Raw genomic sequence first — 22,593 nt, forward strand, 5'->3', positions numbered from 1 at the left:
CTGTCCCCAACCCCAGTGACCCTCTGCGAGCTGGCCTCTGCAGAGCTCCAACCTTTTCCCAAGGGGAGACAGGCCCCCAGGGAAGGGCTCCGGGGACCCGATGGGCCCCTGCTTCATCAGTGCTTCCTCTTTGGTCTCGTTTATATGCTGAGTGGCACTGTGAAATGCAGAAAGGTGTTTAGGGAAATTATCGCAAAACATCTCGGTGTCTTTCACCGACCTTGCAGCACCTTAGGTGTATAGAGCACCCAGAAAAAAAAGCCTTCACGTGTCACGCCACCCACAACCTCATCTGGTATGAGCCCCGTGCCTCAGCCCAGGGTACAAACTCTACGGTCTCTCTTTCCTGGGAGCTGCTAGGAGGAGGGACTCACCTGGGACCCAGGCAGGTACTTGGGTAACACTGGTTGTGACCTGCACAGAATAGAGGAGACAGTCACAGTTGGATCCTTTGTCACCTCTTTGATGTTCTTTCTTCCATCACGCTCACCCCTGCCCCCGGGCTTCCTGTCCACTTTACTTACTCACTCTCTCATTCATTCCAGGCATTGAGGAGTTTTTCCTAGATGCTGGGCATTCTGCCAGAGCTTTATGTCCACTGTCTGAATTAATCTGCTCAACTATCCTATGATAGCAGGTTGTAACGATTAAGTGAACTGATGTATGTGGTGTGCCAGATCTGTGTCGCATCAGCAATGCTCAATGATCATCTCAATGCTAGGAGCCCAGAGAAAGTCACAGAAGCTCCAGGGGTCAACTAGCCTACCTAGGGTCACAGGACCAGTGCGGTGAATCCGAGTCCCCCAGGCCATCCCTGGCGTCCCTCACCACAGCTCACAGACAGCAGTGGTGAACCAGGAGGAGAGAAGGGGCAGGGGACGACAGCGGGCCAGGAGCAAGGCTGGGGGCTGTGCGGACACAGAAGTGGACTCTGGTCTGGGAGGACAATATGTGATTCTCTGGGGAGAGAAGCAGCTCACTGGAGGAACAGGGTTTGGGGACAGTCAGGTATGCAGGTTGGAGGGGCAGGGGACAGGGTAGGGACCGGCAGACTGGCGAGGGGAAAAGCAGGTTCACTCTTGTGGGATGTCTTTCCGGGAGGATTCGGTTCTTCCCGGGGGAATCCTGGGTGCAGGGAAGGGAGTGAAGGGGCGTGAGGCCAGCCACAGCTCTGCTTCCACTTCCCCACAAGCCACCCACAGGGGAGATCCTGCGGTGTAAGCAAACCAGGCTCAGAAAGTGCCGCGTCCAGAATTCGTCTGGAACCAGTTCTAGACCTTAGCTGCAGTACAGGACCTGTTCCTACTTCCTTTCTGAGGGGGGCCCCAGAGCACCCCAAATGAGAGACTGAGAGCTGTTGTTCTGACTTCCCTTGGGGTAAAACTAGGTCTTTGGGTGAGTCCCCCCACCCCAATGCCAGCATCTCTCCAGGTAACACGCCACACATAACCCCTCTGCCTCCCTTTCCTCCTTCAGGGGACACTGCCCTGCAGTCTCAGTGGCTACCCTGCCCCGCTCTCTGCCACGCTTGGCCGATCCCTGGATGCACTCACCTGGCCAGCCTGGGAGTCTCCTGGGAAGGAAAGGTGAGAGCATGAGCTCAGGGAGGAGAGCCGGGCCGCCTCCTTCCCTCCACCCACGGCCAGGCTCGTTCAGTCACTGACCTCCTGACCTGTCCCCAGAGGTCAGCGGTGGAGACAGTACAGCCTCTGCCCCTCCTGGCCTGCAGGGACTGGCCACCACAGACCCCAGAAGGCCAGGTCTGGAGGGCCTATGACGTGGCTCCCTGGGTGAGAGGGAGCCTCCTGCCTTCCTTTAAGGCCCCTGTGATGGGAGTCCCACCCCTTCCCGGGCCCATCCACCCATCTGTCCTGGATGTAACTCTCCTCTTTGTTCTGCCACCTCCTCCCTCTCAAGCCTCCCAGCCACACCAGGTCACTCCACCCTCTGCCGTGGGCTACGGCCCAGGGCAACAGTTCTAGAAAGAGAAGAGCTGCTCCTGGCCTGGCCAGCGTCCAATTCCCATGACTGGGGCTCTGTTCGGACTTCCCTGTCTATTCCAGATTCCTGGAGCAATTTTGGCCATCATGTAGCTGTCCTGTCCTAGTGTGTCCTTGGCCTCCTGCGCTCAGGGCTACCAGTGACCCGGGTGTGCTTGCAGCCTGGCTTCCTGGGGCTCCTGCCAGGGGTGCCTCAGGCCATCTCTTTCCAGCCTGTGCCTCCCCGGCCCGAGGCGACTGAGCTGGAGTTGGCACTCTGATTCTAAGGCCAGGGGAGGGGATCGACAGGGCCCAGACTCCCCAGGGTCTCTCTACTAGCCCTTCAGGCCTTGAAGTAAGCACCAGCCCCAGAAGCTGTGTGGCCAGGGCCATGGGACCAGGGGCCAGGGGCCAGGAAGGCCTGATGGGTTGGGGTGGGGCCTGCGGCTGACCTCGCCCGCTTCCACCGGCAACCCTTGGGATGTGGGCACCTTTGACCCCATATGGGTAGGGAAGGAGGTAAGACCTTCCCATCTTGCCAGGCCAGGAGAGCAGGGCTCCCAGAGCTGCTGCTCTAAACTCCCTCCCCTAATGCTCCAGAGTTGGGAAGCCATGGATCCAGGATAAACACCCAGTGGCTCTTTGAGGGAGAAGGGGAATCCCTCAGGGACCTCCCCCAGCCCAGATACCCTTGTCAGGGACGGTCTCGGCCTCCAGCCAGGTGTCAGTGACTGCCCGGAGTGGCTGCCTCTCCGCTGGCCCGAGCAGGGTCCCATAGCTCTTCTGTGCTTGCTCCCTGGAGGGCCTGGCCAGTTCCTCCTCCTCAGCTTTCCTCATGGCCAGGCGGATATGTGAGCTCGAGTAGGTGTAGCCGTGGCCAGCAGGGCAGATCTCCCTGAAGCCCTCTGCAAGGTCAGGGGTCAGAGGCCAAGCTGAGAGGTGCCGTTCCTGCAGGAGCCCAGGGCCCACCCTTCCCTCCCTTTGGGGGACAAGCAATTGTGGCAACAGGGGAGGAGGGACCCAGGTTGGGGTAAGGAGTTGAGCAGGAAGGATGGAAGAGACTAAGGGTCTTCTGGCTGGAGGTGAGGCCCAGGTGGGAGAAAGTGGCCACTGGCTTGGAGGAAGCCCCTGGGTGGCCAGAGCTGAGACCAGGCAAGATGCTTACCTGTGCCAGGGAGGGGGCATCTCTCACACTTGCTGCCCCAAGCTTTACCCACTCGGCTGCAGCAGCAGATCTGCTTGGTGATGCTCTGGGCCAAAGGCAGGGTGCAGGTGCCAGCCCCCAGCGACCGGTAGCACAGCCCCTGCTGCATGGAGACGGCCTTGTCGGCTGCAACAGACACCGCAGGTGGGGTGGGCAGGTGGCCAGCCACGGGGGAAGTGCAGGGTGGGGGTGGGTGAGGGGGGCAGTTGATGGGAGCGGCTGCTGGCAGTGAACACCCAGCTGGCCCAGCCGAGTCTCAGAGTCTCAGTCTGCAGGTTTGGGCACTGAAAGGGCTCAAAAGAACGTTGGGAGGAATAATCACAGTGGAAGCCTTTGGTGTCTCTCCTTGCGTTACCTGATTGAGGGGCCCCTTGATTCCCACTCTCACACGGAGGGCCTGAGGGCAGGATATGGGGATGTATGTGCTTGTCTCCAGATGCCAAGTTAACAAGTGTTTACCACAGGCCTGGGGTTGGGTGGGGAGCAGTGTGCTCTAGGGCCAGAGTCACCCTGGGGAGATGAGACAAGGTGAGAGCCAAAGGCTTGATGGGGAGCTTTGAGGACAGGGACCCTGTCCATCTTTGTAGCCCAGGCACCCTGTGCAGGGTCCGGTGCATGCGGATGCTCAGTAAAAGCTCACTGGACCAATGTAGGTGGACGGTTAGATCCACGAATCAAAATCCCGTGCACCACCATGGGCGTGAGCTATGCTGGTGTTACACGACAATAATACCATCACCATTGTCTCCTTTCTCGTCTTTTGATAATGAGTATTAAAGATTATCCTCTTGTACGTTATCTCAGTGGAGGACAAAGAGGCCATGCCACACTGGAACGGACTGACTTCCTTGTAGGGCCAGACGAAGGGACGAGAAAAGGGCAGAGAAGACAACGCTCAAAACTAAGGAAAGAATGACCCTGGGGAAGTCCAGGTCAGGGCCCAGGACTCAGCTGGCCAAGTTCCAATCCCTGCTCCGCCAGGAGCTACATGACTCCCTGGGCTTTACCATCCTCATGTGTAAAATAAGGATGATGTTAACTCCATGGGGAGTAGACACCTGTGTTTTTGCCTGCTTGGCATCTATACCCCTATATTCTGGTAATAGCACCCTGGCTTCCTATGGGATCTACCCTGCCTCTCACTCTGTCCATGTGGAGTAGAGGCTGACTCCACTTCCTAGCTGAAAGAGTCCATAGCCCTGGTCACAGTGAGTGGGTCAGGGACGGGCACTTGACCAAGTACGCCCAGTGATAATAATCAGCTTTGGGACTTTCCATGGATTATTAGAAAGGAGATTCTTTTTATTTCTCTATTTTTAATGTTGATTTATTTTTGAGAGACAGAGTGCAAGGAGAGGAGAGACGGGGGTGGGGGGGACACAGAATCCGAAGCAGGCTCTGGGCTCTGAGCTGTCAGCATAGAGCCTGACATGGGGCTTGAACTCATGAACCGTGAGAGCATGAGCTGAGCCGATGTCAGACACTCAACTGACTGAGCCACCCAGGCGCCCCAATTTCTCTATTTTTAAATTGGAGTTTGCAAGGCTGGGAGATGTAGGTCTGGAGTGTCTGAGTGTCTGGTGGCCAACTTTGAAGGAATTATGAAATCAACACAAAGAAAACAGCAAAAGGCATCCTAAAGACACTGTGAATACCTGTATCCAACCAAGCCTAAGGCACACCTACCCCTGGACTTTGCAGTTGTGTGGAGCAATTAATTATTTTTGCTTGTGGTGGTTTGAGTTGGGTTTCTGTCACTTGCAACCCAAAGACTCCTGACTAATAAATATACTTTCTTCTTCTTCGTCTTCTTCGTCGTCTTCTTCTTCTTCTTCTTCTTCTTCTTCTTCTTCTTCTTCGTCTTTTCTTCTTCTTCTTCTTCTTCTTCTTCTCCTTCTCCTTCTCCTCCTCCTTCTTCTTCTCCTCCTCCTCCTCCTCCTCCTCTTCCTCCTCCTCCTCCTCCTCCTCCTTCTTCTTCTTCTCTTCTTCTTCTTCTCCTCCTCCTCCTCCTCCTTCTCCTTCTCCTCCTCCTCCTCTTTCTTCTTCTTCTTCTTCTTCTTCTTCTTCTTCTTCTTCTTCTTCTTCTTCTTCTCCTCCTCCTCCTCCTTCTCCTTCTCCTCCTCCTCCTCTTTCTTCTTCTTCTTCTTCTTCTTCTTCTTCTTCTTCTTCTTCTTCTTCTTCTTCTCCTTCTTCTCCTCCTCCTCCTCCTCTCCTCCTCCTCTTCCTTCTCCTTCTCCCCCTTCTCCTCCTTCTCCTTCTTCTTCTTAAAGTTTATTTATTTAAGTAATCTCTATACCCAACGTGGGGTTCAATGTCACGACCGTGAGATCAAGAGTCACATGAGATCAAGAGTCACAGGGGCCAGGCGCCCCCTGTCTGATATACTTTCTTCACAATGATGTATGTGAAGGTTCCTTGTCAAAGGTTATGTGCTACACACACAGGTCAATCACTGGTCAGTGCATGAGCCTGGGTCTCCAGGTATAATCTATGCTTCGAGCAGCTACTTCCCTTGCAATACTGTAGGGAATGGCTCGGTCCTTTTATTTATTTTTTTAAGCTTATGTATTTATTTTGAGAGAGAGCACATGCACAAGTGGGGAAAGGGCAGAAAGGGAGAGGGAGAGAGAGAATCCCAAGCAGGCTCTGCACCACCGGTGTGGTGGCACTCGGTCCTTTTGAGCCCCAGGGTGGAGGTGACCCGGCTGAAAGTATCAGGAGACTGCCCCAGCACAGAGGGACCCTTGTAGACTGCCCTAACTGGCCCTGGTCAGGTGGCAGGGAAGAGGGCAAAGTTCAGAAACGAAGAGAAGAGAAACTTCATGCCTGCCCTTCTCTGCCTACAGGGAGGTAAATCATCAGCTGGAGGGGGTAACAGTAGGCAGGGAGAAACAATAAAGAACACCCAAGGGCCATCTCTGCCTCCCTGTATTAAGGCTTTCTTTCTGGCACTAACAAGTCAAAGTCACTTCAGGTGTGAAATATGCCTGCCTAATAAAGGAATCTTAAGTGGGGGGTGAGATGAGAAGAAAGTGCTATACGTCTCTTGAGGCCTTGATCACATGTCTGGTCACCGTCAAGTCTTCCTGAGAGCCGCCAGACGTGTTCTCCCCACTCTGGGATTCCTCACTCTCTGGGTGTCCCCTCTTAAGCCTTTTTTACTGACTCCTCTCTCTGGAGACGCTTACTGGGTCCATTCTCCTCTTTTCCTTCACATGGACGCTCCCTCTGGGTGGCACTGGAGTCTTGCTCATCCTGTGGCCTCCCCAGACCCGGTACCTGGCGGTTTGTAGGCCGAGGGCTTGGCCAGCCCCAGGGAGCTCTGCTGAGCTGGGCTGCCACTTTCCAGATGCCAGTCAGGACTGGTTTTATTCAGTTCTGATCGGGCCTCCCTGCCCAAGGAGAGCCCTGTCTGGGCCGTGGCGTCAGTCCTGCTATCTGGGGGTGCTGCCAGCCTGGGCCTCTCCTAGCAGGAAACCACAGAGGCTGCTGGAAACAGCTGGCTGGGGGTACACACATGCACACATACAGACACACACAGTGCACACGCACACAGACACAGCGCTGATATGACCAGTGACGTGTATGTATTCGTGGACCCAGACACGTTCCGAACCATAAGGGACCGCGCGTTTAAGGGAAAGGCCTGGGGGTCAGGCAGCAGGCCTTCACGCTCCAGACAGGCCCTTTAAGAAAGGGCTGCAGCCAAGTGACCAGGCTGCTAAGCTCGGGCCCTGGAAGAGGCAGCCACAGCTCAGCCAGACATCAGAACAGAGGCGACACACGCACCCGCCCCCTCAAAGTAAATGAGGCAACAGATAGGACAGAAAGGATTAGAGAATAAACAGAAGCAGAAAATCCCCAGCTGCAAAGCCCCCAAAGAAATGCCAAAAACCCAAACTGAAGTCGTAACCATCTCTGCTCCAGCAGGCGGGGGCAGATCAGTTTTTGTACATCGGGCCCAGCTCCCGGTTGAGACACAGGTCCCGGGCCTTGGGATGGAGCCTGGGGGAAATTACCGCTCTGGGCCTGGCCGGGGGACCCTGAGGATCCCATCTTGCCTCCCTGTGTCCCCCCACCCCTGGCCCCCGCCAGCACTTACACACACAGCGGCTCCTGGACGGGTCCAGCATGAGACCAGGCCTGCAGGTGCATAGGTAACTCCCCCTGGTGTTCACGCATTCCGAGTCCTTGCACAGGCCCAGGGTCAGGCACTCGTTGATATCTGTGGGGTTGGAGGAGGTGAGCGAGCGCCCGCCCCACCGAGGCTGGACGGAGGGGAGGGGCCGGTGCAGAGCTCTGCAAACACTTTCTCCAAAAAAAAAAAAAAAAAAAAAAAAAAAAAAGACAACAATGGAGCTGCCATCTATTAAGTGTGGTCCCTCTCTCTGTACCTCCGTTTCCTAATTCATAAAATGGGGACATTAATAGTAACTACCAGGGGCACCTGTATGGCTCAGTCGGTTGAGCGACTGACTTCAGCTCAGGTCATAATCTCACGGTTTGTGAGTTCGAGCCCCGCGTCGGGCTCTGTGCTGACAGCTCAGAGCCTGGAGCCTGCTTCGGATTCTGTGTCTCCCCCTCTCTCTGCCCCTCCCCCACTCATGCTCTGTCTCTCTCTGTCTCAGAAATAAACGCTTAAAAAATTAAAAAAAAAATAGTAACAACCAGATGGTCTTGTTAGGAGAATAAAACAAGGTAAAAATTGCAAATCACTTAGTCCACTAACTGGTAATAATGGTCATAATATTAAAAGTGAATGTTTATTGAGTGCCTATTATGTGCCAGGTACCAGGTGAGGTGGCTTACCTATGATACCCCATTCAGTTCTTACCAACAATTTTATCAAGTAGGTCCATGGGGCTTCATCTTATAGGTGAGGAAGCAGGTTCCAGGAGTAACTTGCTTAAAGGCACCCAGCTAGTAAGTAGCATGCTGGGATGCATATGGGGGGGAGCAGATAAGGGCACAGTTCGGGCTGGAGAGTGGAGAACCATCTGCCCAGTCCCTCCTATTCAGCCTTCCTGGAGAGACTCTGAAGCATCTCTGCAGGTCTGGGGGACACATCTGCAGGACGGAGGGGCCCAGCAAGGTCGAGGAGGCAGGAGGCCAGAGGCTATGTTTCCAGGAGGCAGAAGGCCTCAGGCAGGCCCCACACATCCTCCAAGACCAGTGGGGGCACATACTGTTCTTCAAACAAGGGAGTGACATTAGCTTCCCTTCTGATCTCAAAAACATTTCATGCTGGAAACTTCTTCCTGCCAAGGGGAAATCCCAACCCTTACTCAGCTCCAAGAAGTCTTGGTGATGGCACCCTTGTTGATGATGGTAAGTGAAGAAGATCCGTGAGGGGCAGATCTCCTGCCTCCAGGGCCGGGAGATTAGACATGGCGACCCAGTGTCACCAGAGTCGCATGCTCACCCATAGGCTTCAGGGAAGCCTGTGCAGTAAGCGCAGGAATGAAGGGTTAGAAGATGGCCCAACTACTCTTTGGCAGGATACCCTGTTGGGAGGGAGGTGCCTGGGGAGATGCCACTGAGATCTAGGAAAGGGAACAGACCCACCTGCCCCTGGACTGTGGCCATAGTGATGTGTCTAAGTACCTAAATGCAAATCTGACATGCCTCTGGTCCCCATTCGCCTCCTAGAGGGAGCTCCTAAACCCTCACAGGGCATCCAGTGCCCTCCACCATGTTTCCCCACAGCCTGTGGGTGGGCAGCTGGCCCTGACAAGGCTCTGGGATGTCTGTGTCATCTCCTGTGGGCCCACAGGCTGTACTCCAGCCGGCCTAAACTGTTCCTTTGCTTGTGCTGTTTCCTCGGCCTGGAATGCCCGCATCCCCTTTAGTTGGTCACCTCTATTCATTCCTTAAGTCGAGGTGAGGTGTCACCTGAAGCCCCTCTCCTACCCCCCCAGTCTGGGAAGGGGTCCCCACCATGGGATCCCACAGCACCCAGAACTTCTTTCCGGTGAGAGCACTTCTCCCGTGGGGTGTAATGGTTTAAGCGTCTGTATTCACCTGGGGCAGCTTCCGTGTTTATCTGTCACTGTGTACTAAGCACCTAGCACAATGCATGCAGCTCATGACAAGACCCCAAAATTATCCCGTGGAAGGAGGGAAGGCTGGAGAGAGAGAGAGGAGGGTGATGCACACGGATGTAGAGGTGAGCAGGTCCCCTCCCAGATACGGAGACCAAGCCCACAGACATGGGAAGGGGGAGTTTTAAGGGGCAGGGTCTCCTGGGGGAGGGCCCCCTGGCTTCCTATATTCCTGAGGCTCCGTGGAGGGAGGGCTGAGAGCTCATTTGAAATCCTGGGAATAACTTTAATCCTGTGCACTGGGAAACCAGCCAGGAGGAGAGGCCACTGGGGACAGTTGAGATATGAATGGCCCTACTGTACCCTCCAAGGGCAAAACTAAAGATTTCTCTCCACACCCACTGTCTAGTGTACTAGTCCCCATTGCCCCCAGGGGAGTCTGATCTTGGGCTGGGTCAGAGGCCTGCCCTTTTGCCTGGTCCAAGCACTTTATCCATGGTCCAGAAATCCCCTTTGGGCCTGGCACCCCACAGCAGACACCCCACCCCCCCCACCCCGGCCCTGGACTCCCTCAGATCCCTCTCTCCTGAAGACGCCTCCAGGGGGAGGTACCTAGGAAGCCATCTGGGTCAATCCCCTGTCTCTAACCCAGCTTCATTCAAAGCAAGTCATACAGACATCAGTGTGTCTAGTTCCCCAAAGGGGAGGCTGCCTCAGCTCCCCACTGACCTCTGTCAGCCTCAGGAGCCTCCCAGCTGGAAGGCCCTGCTCACCTCTCCTACCGCCAGGCCCATAGCCAACAGCGGCTCCCTGCTCAGAGCCTTAGCGGTGCAGTGGTAACAGCTGCCCCACAGTGAAGGCTTCTGGACCCTCAGTCATCCTGGTCCCACTCCCCATCTCCACTGGAACTCCCTGTAGTGACAAAGCCATAGCTGAGACCCACCTCCCACCCATCTGTCCTAAGGTGCTTCTGGGCCTTGCCCCTCTGGGGGCTCTGTAATACAGAGTGCTCCAGGCCTTGGTGGCCTTAGAGAGCCTGTCAGCAGACCAGCAAGGATCATGGGCTAGACTTTATGGCCCCCTGTTCCCTCTTTCTTCCCCCTCCTAGCTGTGGGAGGCAGGTATGAGTAGCTGAAGGTGCGGTGCTGGGGAAAGTCCAGAGAGGTCCCCATCAACTCAGGCTGACTTGATCCTGGAGTCAAAAGTCCTCCCAATCCAGGGAGATTGGCCCAGGAGGTGAGTAAACATGTAGGGACCAGGGCAGTACCTTCACACACAGACCCACAGCTCTAGAGACCCACCTGGCCCAGGTCCAGTGGGGGCAGGTGGAGATGGGAGGAGGGACAGGCTCAGCTCCCAGGTCCTTTCTAGGCTTGCTCTATCATTATCTCCCCGACTTCCTTAGGCTCCTGGAACCAGCAGCCCCCATAGCATTCCCAAGCTGGGGCTTAGCGGTACCCAGAGACGACCACTCAGCGACACCATTCCTTCTGTCTGGGGATGGGGGTAGTGCCCCGGCATCATCAGACCTTCATCATTTCCCCTCCCCAAGCCCAGCCCTGGCCCCGGTCATCCTTACCTTGGCAGTGAGTGAGATTCAGTCTCTTGTACCCTTGGGGACACTCCAGCTGGCCATTTTCAACCACCGGCGAGGCTGAGGAGTGAAGATATAGATGGGCCTCACTGGAAGGCCCTTGGGTTCCTCTGTCACCCACGCTGAAAAGTGGGGTACAACCCACTCCACAGCTGTGAGGCTCTGTCCCCCCAAGTCACCACTGTGGGTAGCTGTGATGACATCTTGGCTGCAATCCCTTCCCTGGCTCTCACCAGGTTACCCTTGGCCCAACTTGCTCTTACTAGAAATGACCCTCAGTGACTATATTCTTGTATATATCAATGTTATACACTATAATGTGATTAAACAAGCTTCGTTTGTTTATGTATCTAATTTTTTTTGGGGGGGGGGTTTCAAGTCATTATAGATTTACAGGAAGTTACAAAAAACAGTCACAGAGAAGTCCTACGTGTCCATCACCCCGCTTCTCCTAATAGGTTACATCTTACGTAACGATGGTTATTTTATTAGTTTTTAAACCTCTAGACACAACAATTCACAGTCTAATTCTAAGTTCTGTTTATTTTGATACTTGGTGTTAATGCTGCCATAGCCGACAAGGTATCTCAGCTCAAGATGGAAGAAGGCCATCCTTGATTGCACTCATGAAACCACGCTATTCATTTTTCACTCACATTCACCAACTGTGTGATGCTGGTGTTGAAAGTTGGCTGGTAGCTTTCCATCTCCCCTGAGGTCAGCTAGTGGTTCCTAACAGATGTAAGGTACATTAGAAAATTCCAGTTTTCCAGTTTTTTAAGTGTGCAAATGGAGTTGGCTTCTAGCAACAAATCCCGTAACGATGGAACTGTTTCCAAACATCCATTTGCAAAAGGTTCTCTCTGTGGTACAAGTCTCCTGACCAGCAGCCCTTGCCTGAAGCGGAAAGCAGACAAAACTGGGCAGATGTCAGACTCTAGACTGACCAACAAGGAAATAAGTCTCAGAATTCTGGTGCTGACACCTGCCCTACCTGATCGCACAACGTTCTCCTGTACGTTAAAGAGAAAAAAGTGCTTTGAAAAAGAGAAACCTATTTAAAAACAGGGAAGACATTTCTATTCCTTTGGGGGGATGGACTGGTGTGTCAGCCTCCAGAGGAATACTTGGAAGGGTTTGGCTTTTTTTGGGGTTTGTCTGGTTGGTTGGTTTTTCTTGAAAAGCTCTAGCAGGTAGCGTATTACTGAAAGCCATCTGTCATCATAGAAAAAGGCAGCAGATGTGAAACACCCATTTTTTCTTTTCCAAAAGAATAGCTCATCTATAAGTCTGACCATTTCTTTGCCAAGACATAGCCCGCAATTCTCAAGGGGTCCAGGGATTTTCGTGATGTTTTGACATCACGTTCCATAAAGATGCCATTCGATTTTAAAGGTCTTGTTTCATAGAGTGAACTGCATGATGACTTCCTCTAGCAATTTGTCTCCTTCTGACTTTCACTTCCTCGGGGCAATAGCTTGTCTGTGAGTGCTGCGGTGAGGGAATTTTCCATAGAGTGCTCTCCACCTCTATGACTTCACCTGGATTCCTTTTTATTCCAGTCAGGGCATCAGCAACGACCCTTACGGAGTTGGTGGAAAAGCTTACTTTTATTCAAGAAGTCACTTAACGTTTGGGAATATATGCCTGGGGGTTGATCCTTTCTTTAGTTGCTTGCACAAAGATAATTCTTCATGTGTTTTATTGTGGAAATAGATTCTCGCAAATACCGAGAGACACGTTAGAGGTACCTATACTTCCATCCAATTATACAGCAAAGTTTGAGCATCTCGGAGTTTTTAAATGTGTTTCTAATCCAGATGGCTTTTACTCTATCATTAGCTGCTGTTTCCCAGCACATTCTGTTTTCTTCCTCCCTCCCTCCTTTCCTTCCTTCTTTCTTTCAAGTGCGAGCGGGGGGTGGGGGGGGGAGAGAGAGAGAGAGAGAGAGAGAGAGAGAGAGAGAGAGAGAGAATCCCAAGCAGACTCCACGCCCAGCAAGGAGCCCCATGAGGGACTCCATCTCACGACTGTGAGATCATGACCTGAGCCACAATCAAGAGTCGGACTCTTAACCAATGGAGCCACTCAGGCGCCCCCAGGGCAAAGTCTGTTATTAACGATATATTATTTCATACAGCCTTCTTGATCATTTGGACTCTGGGGTCCATTTTGGGTCATGTCTGAGAGGTCCTGATCATTTTTACTTTGGAACATGGTTGATTACATGTCAGAGGAGAAGTGGCAGCATTGAATTAAAAAAAAAAATCATTACTTGGCGATTACGCTATTAGTATTATTTTGAATCCTGTTTCTTTGCAGGAATTTTTTTTAGAGTCACTTCTCCCCGTGGCGAGGGTTGTTTTCGTTAAAACCTGACAACATAATTGAAAGACCCCATAAACCCAGCACTGTTGTGGGTTACGTGTTGTGATAGGCCAGACACAAACAAGAGGAGGTGCCATGTTTTTCTGGAACCTTCTCTTCCCTGAGGACACTCCACAGGCCAAACACGACGTCCCACAGTCTGCCATACAGACCAAGCAAGGATATAAATTAGTAAAGCTTCATTTTTTTTTTTCACATTCAAAAAAATCGTCAGTGGAATTTGTAAAATCTTTTCCCGCTGTGGACAACAGTCTTGCTCAGGGTTGACAGGTCGTTCCACGGTGGGGACTGGGCTGCGGCCCAGTGGAGATAAATGAGGATTCTGAACACGCCGCTATTGAGACAGAGGGATGGGAGTGAGGTTGGGAAACGTTAGCGCCCCTGGCAGGGGGCCCGGTGGCATCGGCTGAGGACAGGGAGGAGGAAAGGGAGAGGGGAAGTTGTTTGGAGAAACTCAGAAAGCAAGCTGATTAGATGCAGCCTGCAACCATTATGAGGAGCAGAAGGTGGGAAAGAATAATGCAAGGCCGATGCCAGAACATCTGGACAGGGCTTTGGAGCTGCAAGGCCACTGGTACATAGAATCCTGTTTCCCACACAATGACCTGCAAGGCAGGGAGCATTATCCCCGTTTTACAGATTAGGAAAGCGTAGCTCAGAGGGGGCCGAGTAGCGGTTGAACCCAAGCCTCTGGCTGCGAAGGCCACATCCCTCGCGTGCCGCTCTGCTGAAAGCGGGCAGGAGAGAGGGGCCAGGGGGCCAGGGTGGCACCAAGATGTCAGGGGGGAATCGTGAGGCAGAAGGACCCCACTTCCTCAGCGAGTGGGAGATGAGTGGTCCGAGCTGGGATTAAAGCCAGGAACCAGGGTGGAACAACGCCGGGCACCTTCAGGGCACCGCGAGAACCTGGGGAAGGTGGCAACTGAGAAGAGCTGTGTTCATTCATTCGTCCAGATTCATGTGCTTTTCTTATAAAGTGATTTCTTTTCCAGAGGGCTCTGCCCTCTTGCTGGCCTTAAGAGAAACTGTTGGGGGCGCCTGGACGGCTCAGTCGGTTAGGTTAAGCATCCAACTTTAGGTCATGGATCTGGCAGTTTGTCAGTTCAAGCCCTGAATCAGGCTCTGTGCTGACAGCTCAGAGCCTGGAGCCTGCTTCGGATTCTGTGTCTCCCCCTCTCCCTGCCCCTCCCCTGCTCACGCTCCATCTCTTTCCCTCTCAAAAATAAATGCATGTTAAAGAAGAAGAAGAAGAAGGAAGAGGAGGAGGAGGAGGAGGAGGAGGAGGAGGAGGAGGAGGAAAGAGAAACTGTTGGATGGATAAGCATCTGTGAAGGCAGGCTTCTGGGGAGGAATGCATTTCAAAGCCGCTGTCCCTGGTGAAACTCCCATTTTGCCAGCAACCCCGACCTGATCCCAAAGAGGGCCCCGAGACCTGTCTCCACACCTCACAGAGGCCACCTACGAGCTTCTGTAAGAGCAAGTGCAGCATCCAATCTAGAAAAGTCAGTTTCAATCTAGTGGGGGGGGATAGAAGGCTGAAGTTTATTTTTTTTATTTACTTATTTTGAGATAGATGATGAAAGAAAGAAAGAAAGAAAGAAAGAAAGAAAGAAAGAAAGAAAGAAAGAAAGAAAGAAAGAAAGAATCCCAAGCAGGTTCCGGGTTGTCAGTGCAGAGCCCGATGTGGGGCTCAATCTCACGACCTGTGAGATCACGGCCTGAGCTGAAACCAAGAGTCGGATGCTTAACCGACTGAGCCATCCAGGCGCCCCTAGAAGGCTGAAGTTTAGACAGCCATGTGGAAGGGAGAACCTTGGCTCAGGTGGAACCCAGCACCCACCTGCAGCTCCAGGAGTGATCTTGGCAGCCAGTGAGCTGTGATTCATGGTGAGGGGGGAGGGCAGGCACCACCACCCCTGCCACCCACCCTAGGTTGCCTCCCAAGTGCTCTCAACACACTCAGGCCTTCCTTTTTCTTGACACTTAAAATGCTTTGTTGCGAATGCCTGTTTGCTTGCCCATCTCTCCCGCTGAAGTGTAAGCTCCTTGAGTTCAGGGACCCTGTCTTATTGTTGCCATGTCTCTAGAGCCAAGCACAGCACGCGGAACACTAGAGGCACTCAGTCAAAATGGGATGACTAATAATAGCAAACGCTAAAATGGCACTTACGATGGGCCAGGCTTTGTTATAAAGTCCTTACGTGTATTAACTTATTTGATCCTCATAACAGCCCTTGAGGGGACTTACTGATATTGTCCCCATTTTATGGATGAGCAAACTGAGGTCCAGAGAGGTCAGGAAACAGGCCCCAGGTCTCCCAGCTGGTGGGTGGCGCTGGGATTATGAACGCAGGCCGTCTGCCTCCAGAGGATAAATTCTGAACCATTCCTCTCTACTGCCTCCAAATAAATAAATGCATGAACTCATGACAAGCCTTAGGAATTATCTAGGTCAGGAATCCTAGGGTCTGCAGGCTACAGGGAGATGTGTGCCCATCAGGAAATATATCACCCTTCTTGGGAACCTCTCTTCCCTTTTTCTTGAAACAAGGGACCAGGAGAGCGACTGGGAAAACGAAGGCAGCGGTACCCAGATGGAGGTCAGAAGAACTACTCAGATGTTGGGTAAATGCCCCACAAGGTCTACAACCGAAGTGCCATGCAGAATCAGTAAAGGCAATGGGTAAGAACCCGCACTACCCCTCATGGCCCCTTGGCCAACACGAGGGGAAGACAGCGGGTCGGAAAGCAGAGAGAGGTAGGTCTGGAAATCGAGAGGCTCAGCTACGCTTCCCACAGGTGCTTCGCAGAGATACGTGGAGAGCGGCTGCCGGTGACCTTGCGGTTGGGCTTCTTAGGCCTGAGAAAGCCCAAGTGGCTGCTGAGGGGTCAGCCAGGATCAACCTGAACTCCAAGGAGTCTGAGCATCACAAAATGCCCACGAAGCCTGTAGAGTGGAGGTGTGTACCCCTCCTGCCTAAGGAAACCCGGGCCTTGGGGGCCAGAACCTGCCATCTCTGGGCCCCTGACCCCAGCCCTGTTTACTCACTACCGCACCTGAGCTGGCTCACACACCGGGGAAGGAAGCAGAGGGGTCCCTGGCGGCAGTCTGCCGCTGCCCCGCTGGCTCTCTCCCTTGGCTGCTGGGACTCCCCAGGAGGTCTCAACCAGGACCGACTAATTGCTGGAGACAGTTTTGGCCCTGACTCTACGACAGAGCTCAGGGAGGAGTTGGTGGAGACATATGTCTGGCCACGGAGCTGTTTACAAGCCACGCTGATCTCAGCCCGTGATGACAGATGACCACAGCAGGGAGTTGTGGAGGGTGCCCGGCCACACACGCTTCTGCCAGAGAACAGACGGACACACACACACATACACACACACACACACACCCCCTGGATGAGGCTAAGCTCGATGCACTGGGGCATGTGAGCGCATCGGTGCTGAATACTCCATTTGCAAACCTCAGGTGGGTAAGCTGGAAAGAAACTTCTGCTCCCCCAGAGCAGTGAAAGGAGTGTGGGTCCCGGGGCAGCCAGACCCACACTGAATCCCTGGCTCTACTCTGACTAGCTGTGTGACCGGGCACACATCTCTTAACCTGTTTCGGTCTTAATTTTTTCATCTGCACAGGTGGGGACAGAAACTCCGTGTCATGGCTTGTGAAGGTCAACTGTACTGAAACAATCAGTGTCATTGAAGCTAGCACTGTGCCTAGCAAAGTCCCTGCAGATGCTCCCCAACACTTAGTTCCTCTCTCTTCCTTTCCTTCCCTCCCTCCCTCCCTCCCTCCCTCTATGCTCTCTCCCTCCCTCCCTTCCTCCCTTCCTTCCTTCCATAACACAGTTTCAAGGACAACAAGCTGGCTGCTGCCCCTCATTGGCTGGAGACACTTGGGCAAGTGACTCAACCTCTCTGAGTTTGTTATCGGTAAAATGTGGAAGACAATTCCTTCCTTGGGGCTATTGTGAATGCTGTTGTGCAAAACCCCGAGCATGATACTTGTCACACACTGGTGATTATTATAATGTTCGTTATTCCAGATTTTCTGCTTGGTGAGGTCCTAATGGATCCCCTCAAGGATTGTGGAAATCGCACCCAAAGATGGGCTCTGACCGCTTCCTTGGGGCAGCACTAGACCCAAAGCGGGTATCTTGGTTACCGCAAGCAATGAGGTAGAGAGGGGTCTGGTCAGACCCTTGGCTCAGACAGGCGCCACTCCAGCCAACCCCACCGCAGCCCTCCCTGGACCTCTCCAGGCCAGAGATGCCACGTGTCGGTGACACCGCTCTGGGGTAAGGAGGGCGCTAACTTGAGCTGAGGCACAACTCCCAGGAGGCCTCGAGTCCCTTGGAAGAAGCTTTCAGAACATCCCCGAGCCAGAGAGACACTGCTTTTTCGTCAGCCCAACAACTGGAATTCTGAAAAGTCCCATTTCTTTAGGGCAGGAGACTGGGTGTCTCACCCGGAGTCCCAGAGAACAGGAGCCCCACCCCAGCACAGCTGTTCCCTAAGCCGGGGCCCTCTGGTTGAACAAATTCTCTAAGCCAAGTGCACACGAGGCCACACGAGAGGAAGATTACGGGCTGGTTAGAGGCAGGGGTCCCGAGTCACGGGCACACAATTTCCCCTTCTGGAAAATGAAGACAGTCACACCCAACGCCCAGAGACAGGGTCAGGATGCAGAGGAATGAGGAAGTACTTAACATCGGGGCCTGGCACTTGCTAAGTGCTCCAAAGAAACGGTTGCTAACGATGATGGTGATGATAACGAGGTTGCTGCAGTGACTTGCCCTCTGGTGCTCTCTGCCCCAAATCCTGCCAATTGCCTGTGTCCCCTCACATACCCACCCTCTCCGGGGGTTGGCCTCACCTGAAGCAGTCCCCGCGGGCAAGGGCCCTGGTAAAACCCAGGCAAACCAAAGCTTTCTTTCTACTGAGGGTTTCAAATACATTTGCAGACATAAATAGTAAACCTCCATTCCCTCAAAAATAAATTTCCTTTCCCAACTCCTTCCACGAACCTGTTCTTAGCAGCCAAACTCTCTGTGGCAGAGAGCTCAGTTCTTCTGGGCACACCCATTATATCGTTGGGTTTTGATAAACTGCGGTTTTGGGGTTTGGTTTTGGGGTTTTTGTTTTTGAGAGAGAGAGAGAGAGAGGACACAAGCTGGGGGGAGGGGCAGAGGGAAAGAGAGAAACTCCCAAGCAGGTTCCACCCTCAGCGTGGAGCCTGACACGGGGCTTGATCCCACAACCCCGGGATCATGGCCTCAACCAAAATCAACCGACGGAGCCACCCTGGCATGCCCAATGAGCTGCAGTTTTTAATAAGCTGTTGCTTGTGCTTCGAATTGAGCTCTGCTCACCAGAAACATCCTCACATTGGCTTTAGCCCTCCAAGAACCACAGGTAACAATCCCACCAGCTTCCCTCTGGGACAATTCTTTTAACGCATCTCCGTGAACCCTTAGGCCTGAGCTTCAGGTAGCTGCCCTGCCTGTCTATTCTATCCCAGTCTTCTTGAGGGATGTCCTTTGGGCACAAATAACTCATGAAACACAATCCTGGGCAGCCCCCTCTTGGCTGTGAACTCCTAGTCAAACGTCCTGAGTGTTGCTGTCTTTGGGCAGGCCTAACCCTCCCCAGAATGATTAGGGAGACCTTGGTCAGCTGAGAATCACTCTGTGGTGTGAAGCCTTGCTCCCCTGTCCTAGCTGCATGACCTTGGACAAGTTCCTCAGCCCTCTCTGAGCTTCATTTGTCAAGTGGGATAAAGACTCTTAGCTCGAAGGTGGTTGCAACAATTTGGTGAGGTCAGGCAAGTGAAGACACATGCATAGGGTAAAAGTTCAGCATCCAGTGGCTATTATTGTTTTTAAGATGGAAAGATGCAGAACTCCTTGAGGGGCAGAGCAAGAGAATCAGCAGTCCCTGGAGGTACAGGGAGGGGCCCGGGTTTTGAGGTGAACTCATCCCATGCCAGGCGGATGGACGGATCATCTCGCGGCAAACAGCTGGAGCTCAGAGTGCCAGCCACGCCTGCCCCAGCAAAGGGGCCTTGGGGTTGACACAGCCAATGCCAAGCCAGATGGGACAGCGGCCAACTTTCCAGTCGACCCAGATGTCTGTCTTTCTCAGACAGAAACTCAAAAATGTGGCCTCAATCAAAGTGGCTTTTGAGAGCTGTGTGCTCTTTGGACCCAGCAGGGGAACTGCAGAATCTTCGAAAAACTCCCAACGGTTAGGAAGACGTGGCTGGGGTTGGGTCCTGGAAGGTCAGCTGTATCTGCCACTCAGAGTGGAGGGAGAAGGGAGGGGATCGTAGGCTCCCCGAGCCGAGCCATCTCCCGGAGAAAGAGGAATTTTTGCGGAAGAGAAGGGATTTGTCTGTGTCATGTAAATGAGACTTCAAGGCAATTCTTTTCCTCCTCAGAAATAGCATCATTCTGCAGGAGACTTTGACCGTCCAGCATGGAACCTCAGAAGCCAAAAGGACTTAGAGGAAGCCATGAACTCACATAGCTCCCTGGCTGTTGGCTTTATTACTCCCCTCACCCCCTGATCCTGCTAGATGAACGGGATGACAAAGCTCTTCCCCGAGGGACACAGCCTTATTTCACCAGAAGACAAGTAGAGGCTCAGAGGGGCAAAGCCCCCGGGCCTGGGAATGTTCTCGAACACCGAGGTCCTGCCTGTCTTGCCAACCATTCCCAAACCCACCCCAGCAGCGTAACTTTTCTTCCGCTGTCTCTTGCACTGTAGCCTGCTAGTCATGCCTACTTAGAGAAACATCTATCCCCCACCCGCAGCCCCAGGCTCAGTCTGGCACCCTGTCAACACACACAAGGCTCCTCAGTCTTAGCCTGTCTCTATACGATGCCCAGCTGCACTTTAATGTGTTTTAAATGTTTGCGTTCCCTGGTCTTTGTTATTTCTTGCTTGGTGTGCTGGAATGCTTCACACTCTAGGGTTTGCACCCTGGTGCCCAGCTTGCTGAGATGTGCTGAACACAGTGGGGGAAGGGGGTGGGAGGCATTAACCGGGCCAGGGAGGAGGTGAGGGCACAGACTTGGGTGTGCTGTGCTCTAGGAAATGTCGCTCACTCTCTTGGTCTCACCTGCCTCTGCAATTCCCTTGGGTTGTTTGTTAAGCTCTTTCCCATCTTATTGGTCTACTCTAATAATTCTTCAGCTCTCATCCTGGATGTCACCTCCTACAAGAAGCTTTACCGGATCCATAAGTTTGAGGTAGGATCTTCTACTGCACAGGGAACAGATGTGCAGGTTGTGCACTGCACAAAAGCACCACATCTACGAGAATCGCTGGCATCCTAGATTTGTATTTGTAAAGACCGTTTGGAACAAATGGAAGTAGAACCTTCCTCTAATTTGTACAGAGGTGCCATAGGACCTATCAGTGGTCCCGGTTCTGCCGTCTGTGTTCCCACAGCACTTGACATGTGTCTAGTTAGCGCTACCTGTATATACCCCCCACACCTCAGACTGTAAGCTTGGAGAAAGGAGGCACTGCTTCTGCCTCATTCTCCACTGTCTTTCCAGGGCCTGCACACTAGGGACGCTTCAGATGGGTGCTTCGTTAATGTCAATATCTGTTGACTGAACGGAATGCGGGATACGGGAGTCTCAAGGGTGGGCCTAACTAGAAGGAACAGAAATGGGTTGGGCAGGGGGTGGAGAAGAAAAGGGGTGAAATGATCTGTGAGCTGCCGGGGGAGATGCTGAGCAGGTCAAGGCCTTGCCCCTGCCCACCTCCCGCCCCCCGCCCCCCAACCATGAGCCAGTGTCGTGTGTCCATTCTCTTTTCCCTTTTTAGAGGTATACTTTTTAGCAATTATAACAACAGCTACTGTTTATTGACCTAATGCTAAGGACACACATCCTCTACGCTCCAGAGCAGCCCTACTGGCGCTATCACTGTCTTCATTGTGCAGATTGGAGACGGCGCAGAGAAGAGGCCAGCCAGCAGAACTGAGACTGGTACCTATGAGTTGCACGCTCAAGCCCAGAAGCTGAATGCTACCCTCTGCTGCTTTGCCAAAAGTTCCATCGCACTGCAAAACCACCCATACTTAGTTTTAATTTGGAAAATACGGTCACTGCCCCACAACCAAGTCTGAAGTTAGGAACAGCCCTGTCCCTCCCACCTTTAGGCTCCAGGCCAGACCCCCTACGGAGCCAACCCACCAAGTCAATTGTTGACAGGCAAAAGAAATACATGCCAGGCCTGGGCCCAGGCCCAGGAGTGGGGTCTGGAGGGAGAAGACGGGCTGAGCGGGCAGAAGCCATACTCAGGCACAGGCACCTCATCACCCACCTCCCAGTTGTAAGGTAGATGTCTATGAGAGCAGCATGAATGGGCCTTTTGCTGACTCCAAAACCCTCTGTGCTTGGCCCACGCAAGGCACCTGGTGAGCATTTGCTGAATAAGTGAACGAATCAACGAACGAATGAATACATGTTAGGTTTGCCCACCATCCGAAAGAGGGCAGGGAACTGGGTGTCCCATATCCCAAGGCAGAGGGCATTCTGGGACAGACACTCAACCCGGACTGGGTTGGAGAGACAGGAAGCAAGGAGGTGAAGACGAGTCCTGGAGGCCCCATCAAGGAAAGAATGAGGGAAACGCTGAGTCACTAAGTCAAGATCACTGGGCCCCTGATACGTGGGCAGGTAGGTATGTAGAAGGGGGCCGAGGGGTAGAAGGGGGCCCAGTATGGGACAGGATCCTTAAAGTCTGAGCAAGAACAGCCAGCAAGAGGGAGGAACCCCTCCCAGGCAATCAGATAGAGCAGGCAGTCCAGGCCGCATGTGCTGTCGGGAGCCTCAGCCACCAGCCAGAAGCACCCTCAGAGCAGATCTGGAAAGCCTGCCCAGTTTACCAGCCTGTTCTACCTGCCTGGCCTCTGAAACCCCGATGGGAGATGAAGTGAAGGCCAGGCCTTGGGAAAGCTTCACCCTAGACCCTGGCACCTAGCACTCACCTGGTCTGGGTGGGCACGGGGCACACGAGGTCACCCCCCAGAAGGCTCCCACACTGCCACAGCAATCCTCTTGGGCAGTCAGCTCCAGCAAGGGGTTGGCACACTGGAAAAGAGGCCGTGGACACCCATCAAACCCTTCCCTGCCGTGCACAGAAATGTCCCAGGAAAACCCCAGACAGGAGCTCAACCCCAATTTTCTGCTACAGGATGCCTCCACCCGAGGGAGGAGAGAAGAGAGTCAGATGATGTCCCGGCAGAAAACAAAGAGACCTGCAGTCTATTCTACCAAACCCTAAACTTGGGGGCAGGGCACACCCAGAAAAGAAAAGATCTGCTCTGTGCAGGCCTGCAAACTGCCCCCTTCCGTGCCCCCAGCCCAC

General features: G+C 53.2%; 1 protein-coding gene across 4 annotated transcripts in view; it reads right to left on the reverse strand.

Annotated features, from left to right (window-relative positions):
• Nucleotides 1-22,593, reverse strand: part of LTBP2 (latent transforming growth factor beta binding protein 2) — a 105,967-nt gene that overhangs the window by 27,096 nt on the left and 56,278 nt on the right. For all 4 annotated transcript variants that reach the window (XM_053889612.1, XM_053889611.1, XM_019427152.2 and 1 more), the window contains 7 exons: nt 22,214-22,316; nt 10,804-10,878; nt 7,286-7,408; nt 3,145-3,309; nt 2,669-2,884; nt 1,554-1,573; nt 375-414 (listed from right to left, as the gene is read on the reverse strand). In XM_053889612.1, the coding sequence (XP_053745587.1) occupies nt 375-414; nt 1,554-1,573; nt 2,669-2,884; nt 3,145-3,309; nt 7,286-7,408; nt 10,804-10,878; nt 22,214-22,316 (742 nt within the window). The remainder of the gene's footprint in view (nt 1-374; nt 415-1,553; nt 1,574-2,668; nt 2,885-3,144; nt 3,310-7,285; nt 7,409-10,803; nt 10,879-22,213; nt 22,317-22,593) is intronic.

The sequence above is a fragment of the Panthera pardus genome, unplaced genomic scaffold, assembly GCF_024362965.1.
Source record: "Panthera pardus isolate Hobbes unplaced genomic scaffold, ASM2436296v1 HiC_scaffold_24, whole genome shotgun sequence".
NCBI classification, from domain to species: domain Eukaryota; kingdom Metazoa; phylum Chordata; class Mammalia; order Carnivora; family Felidae; genus Panthera; species Panthera pardus.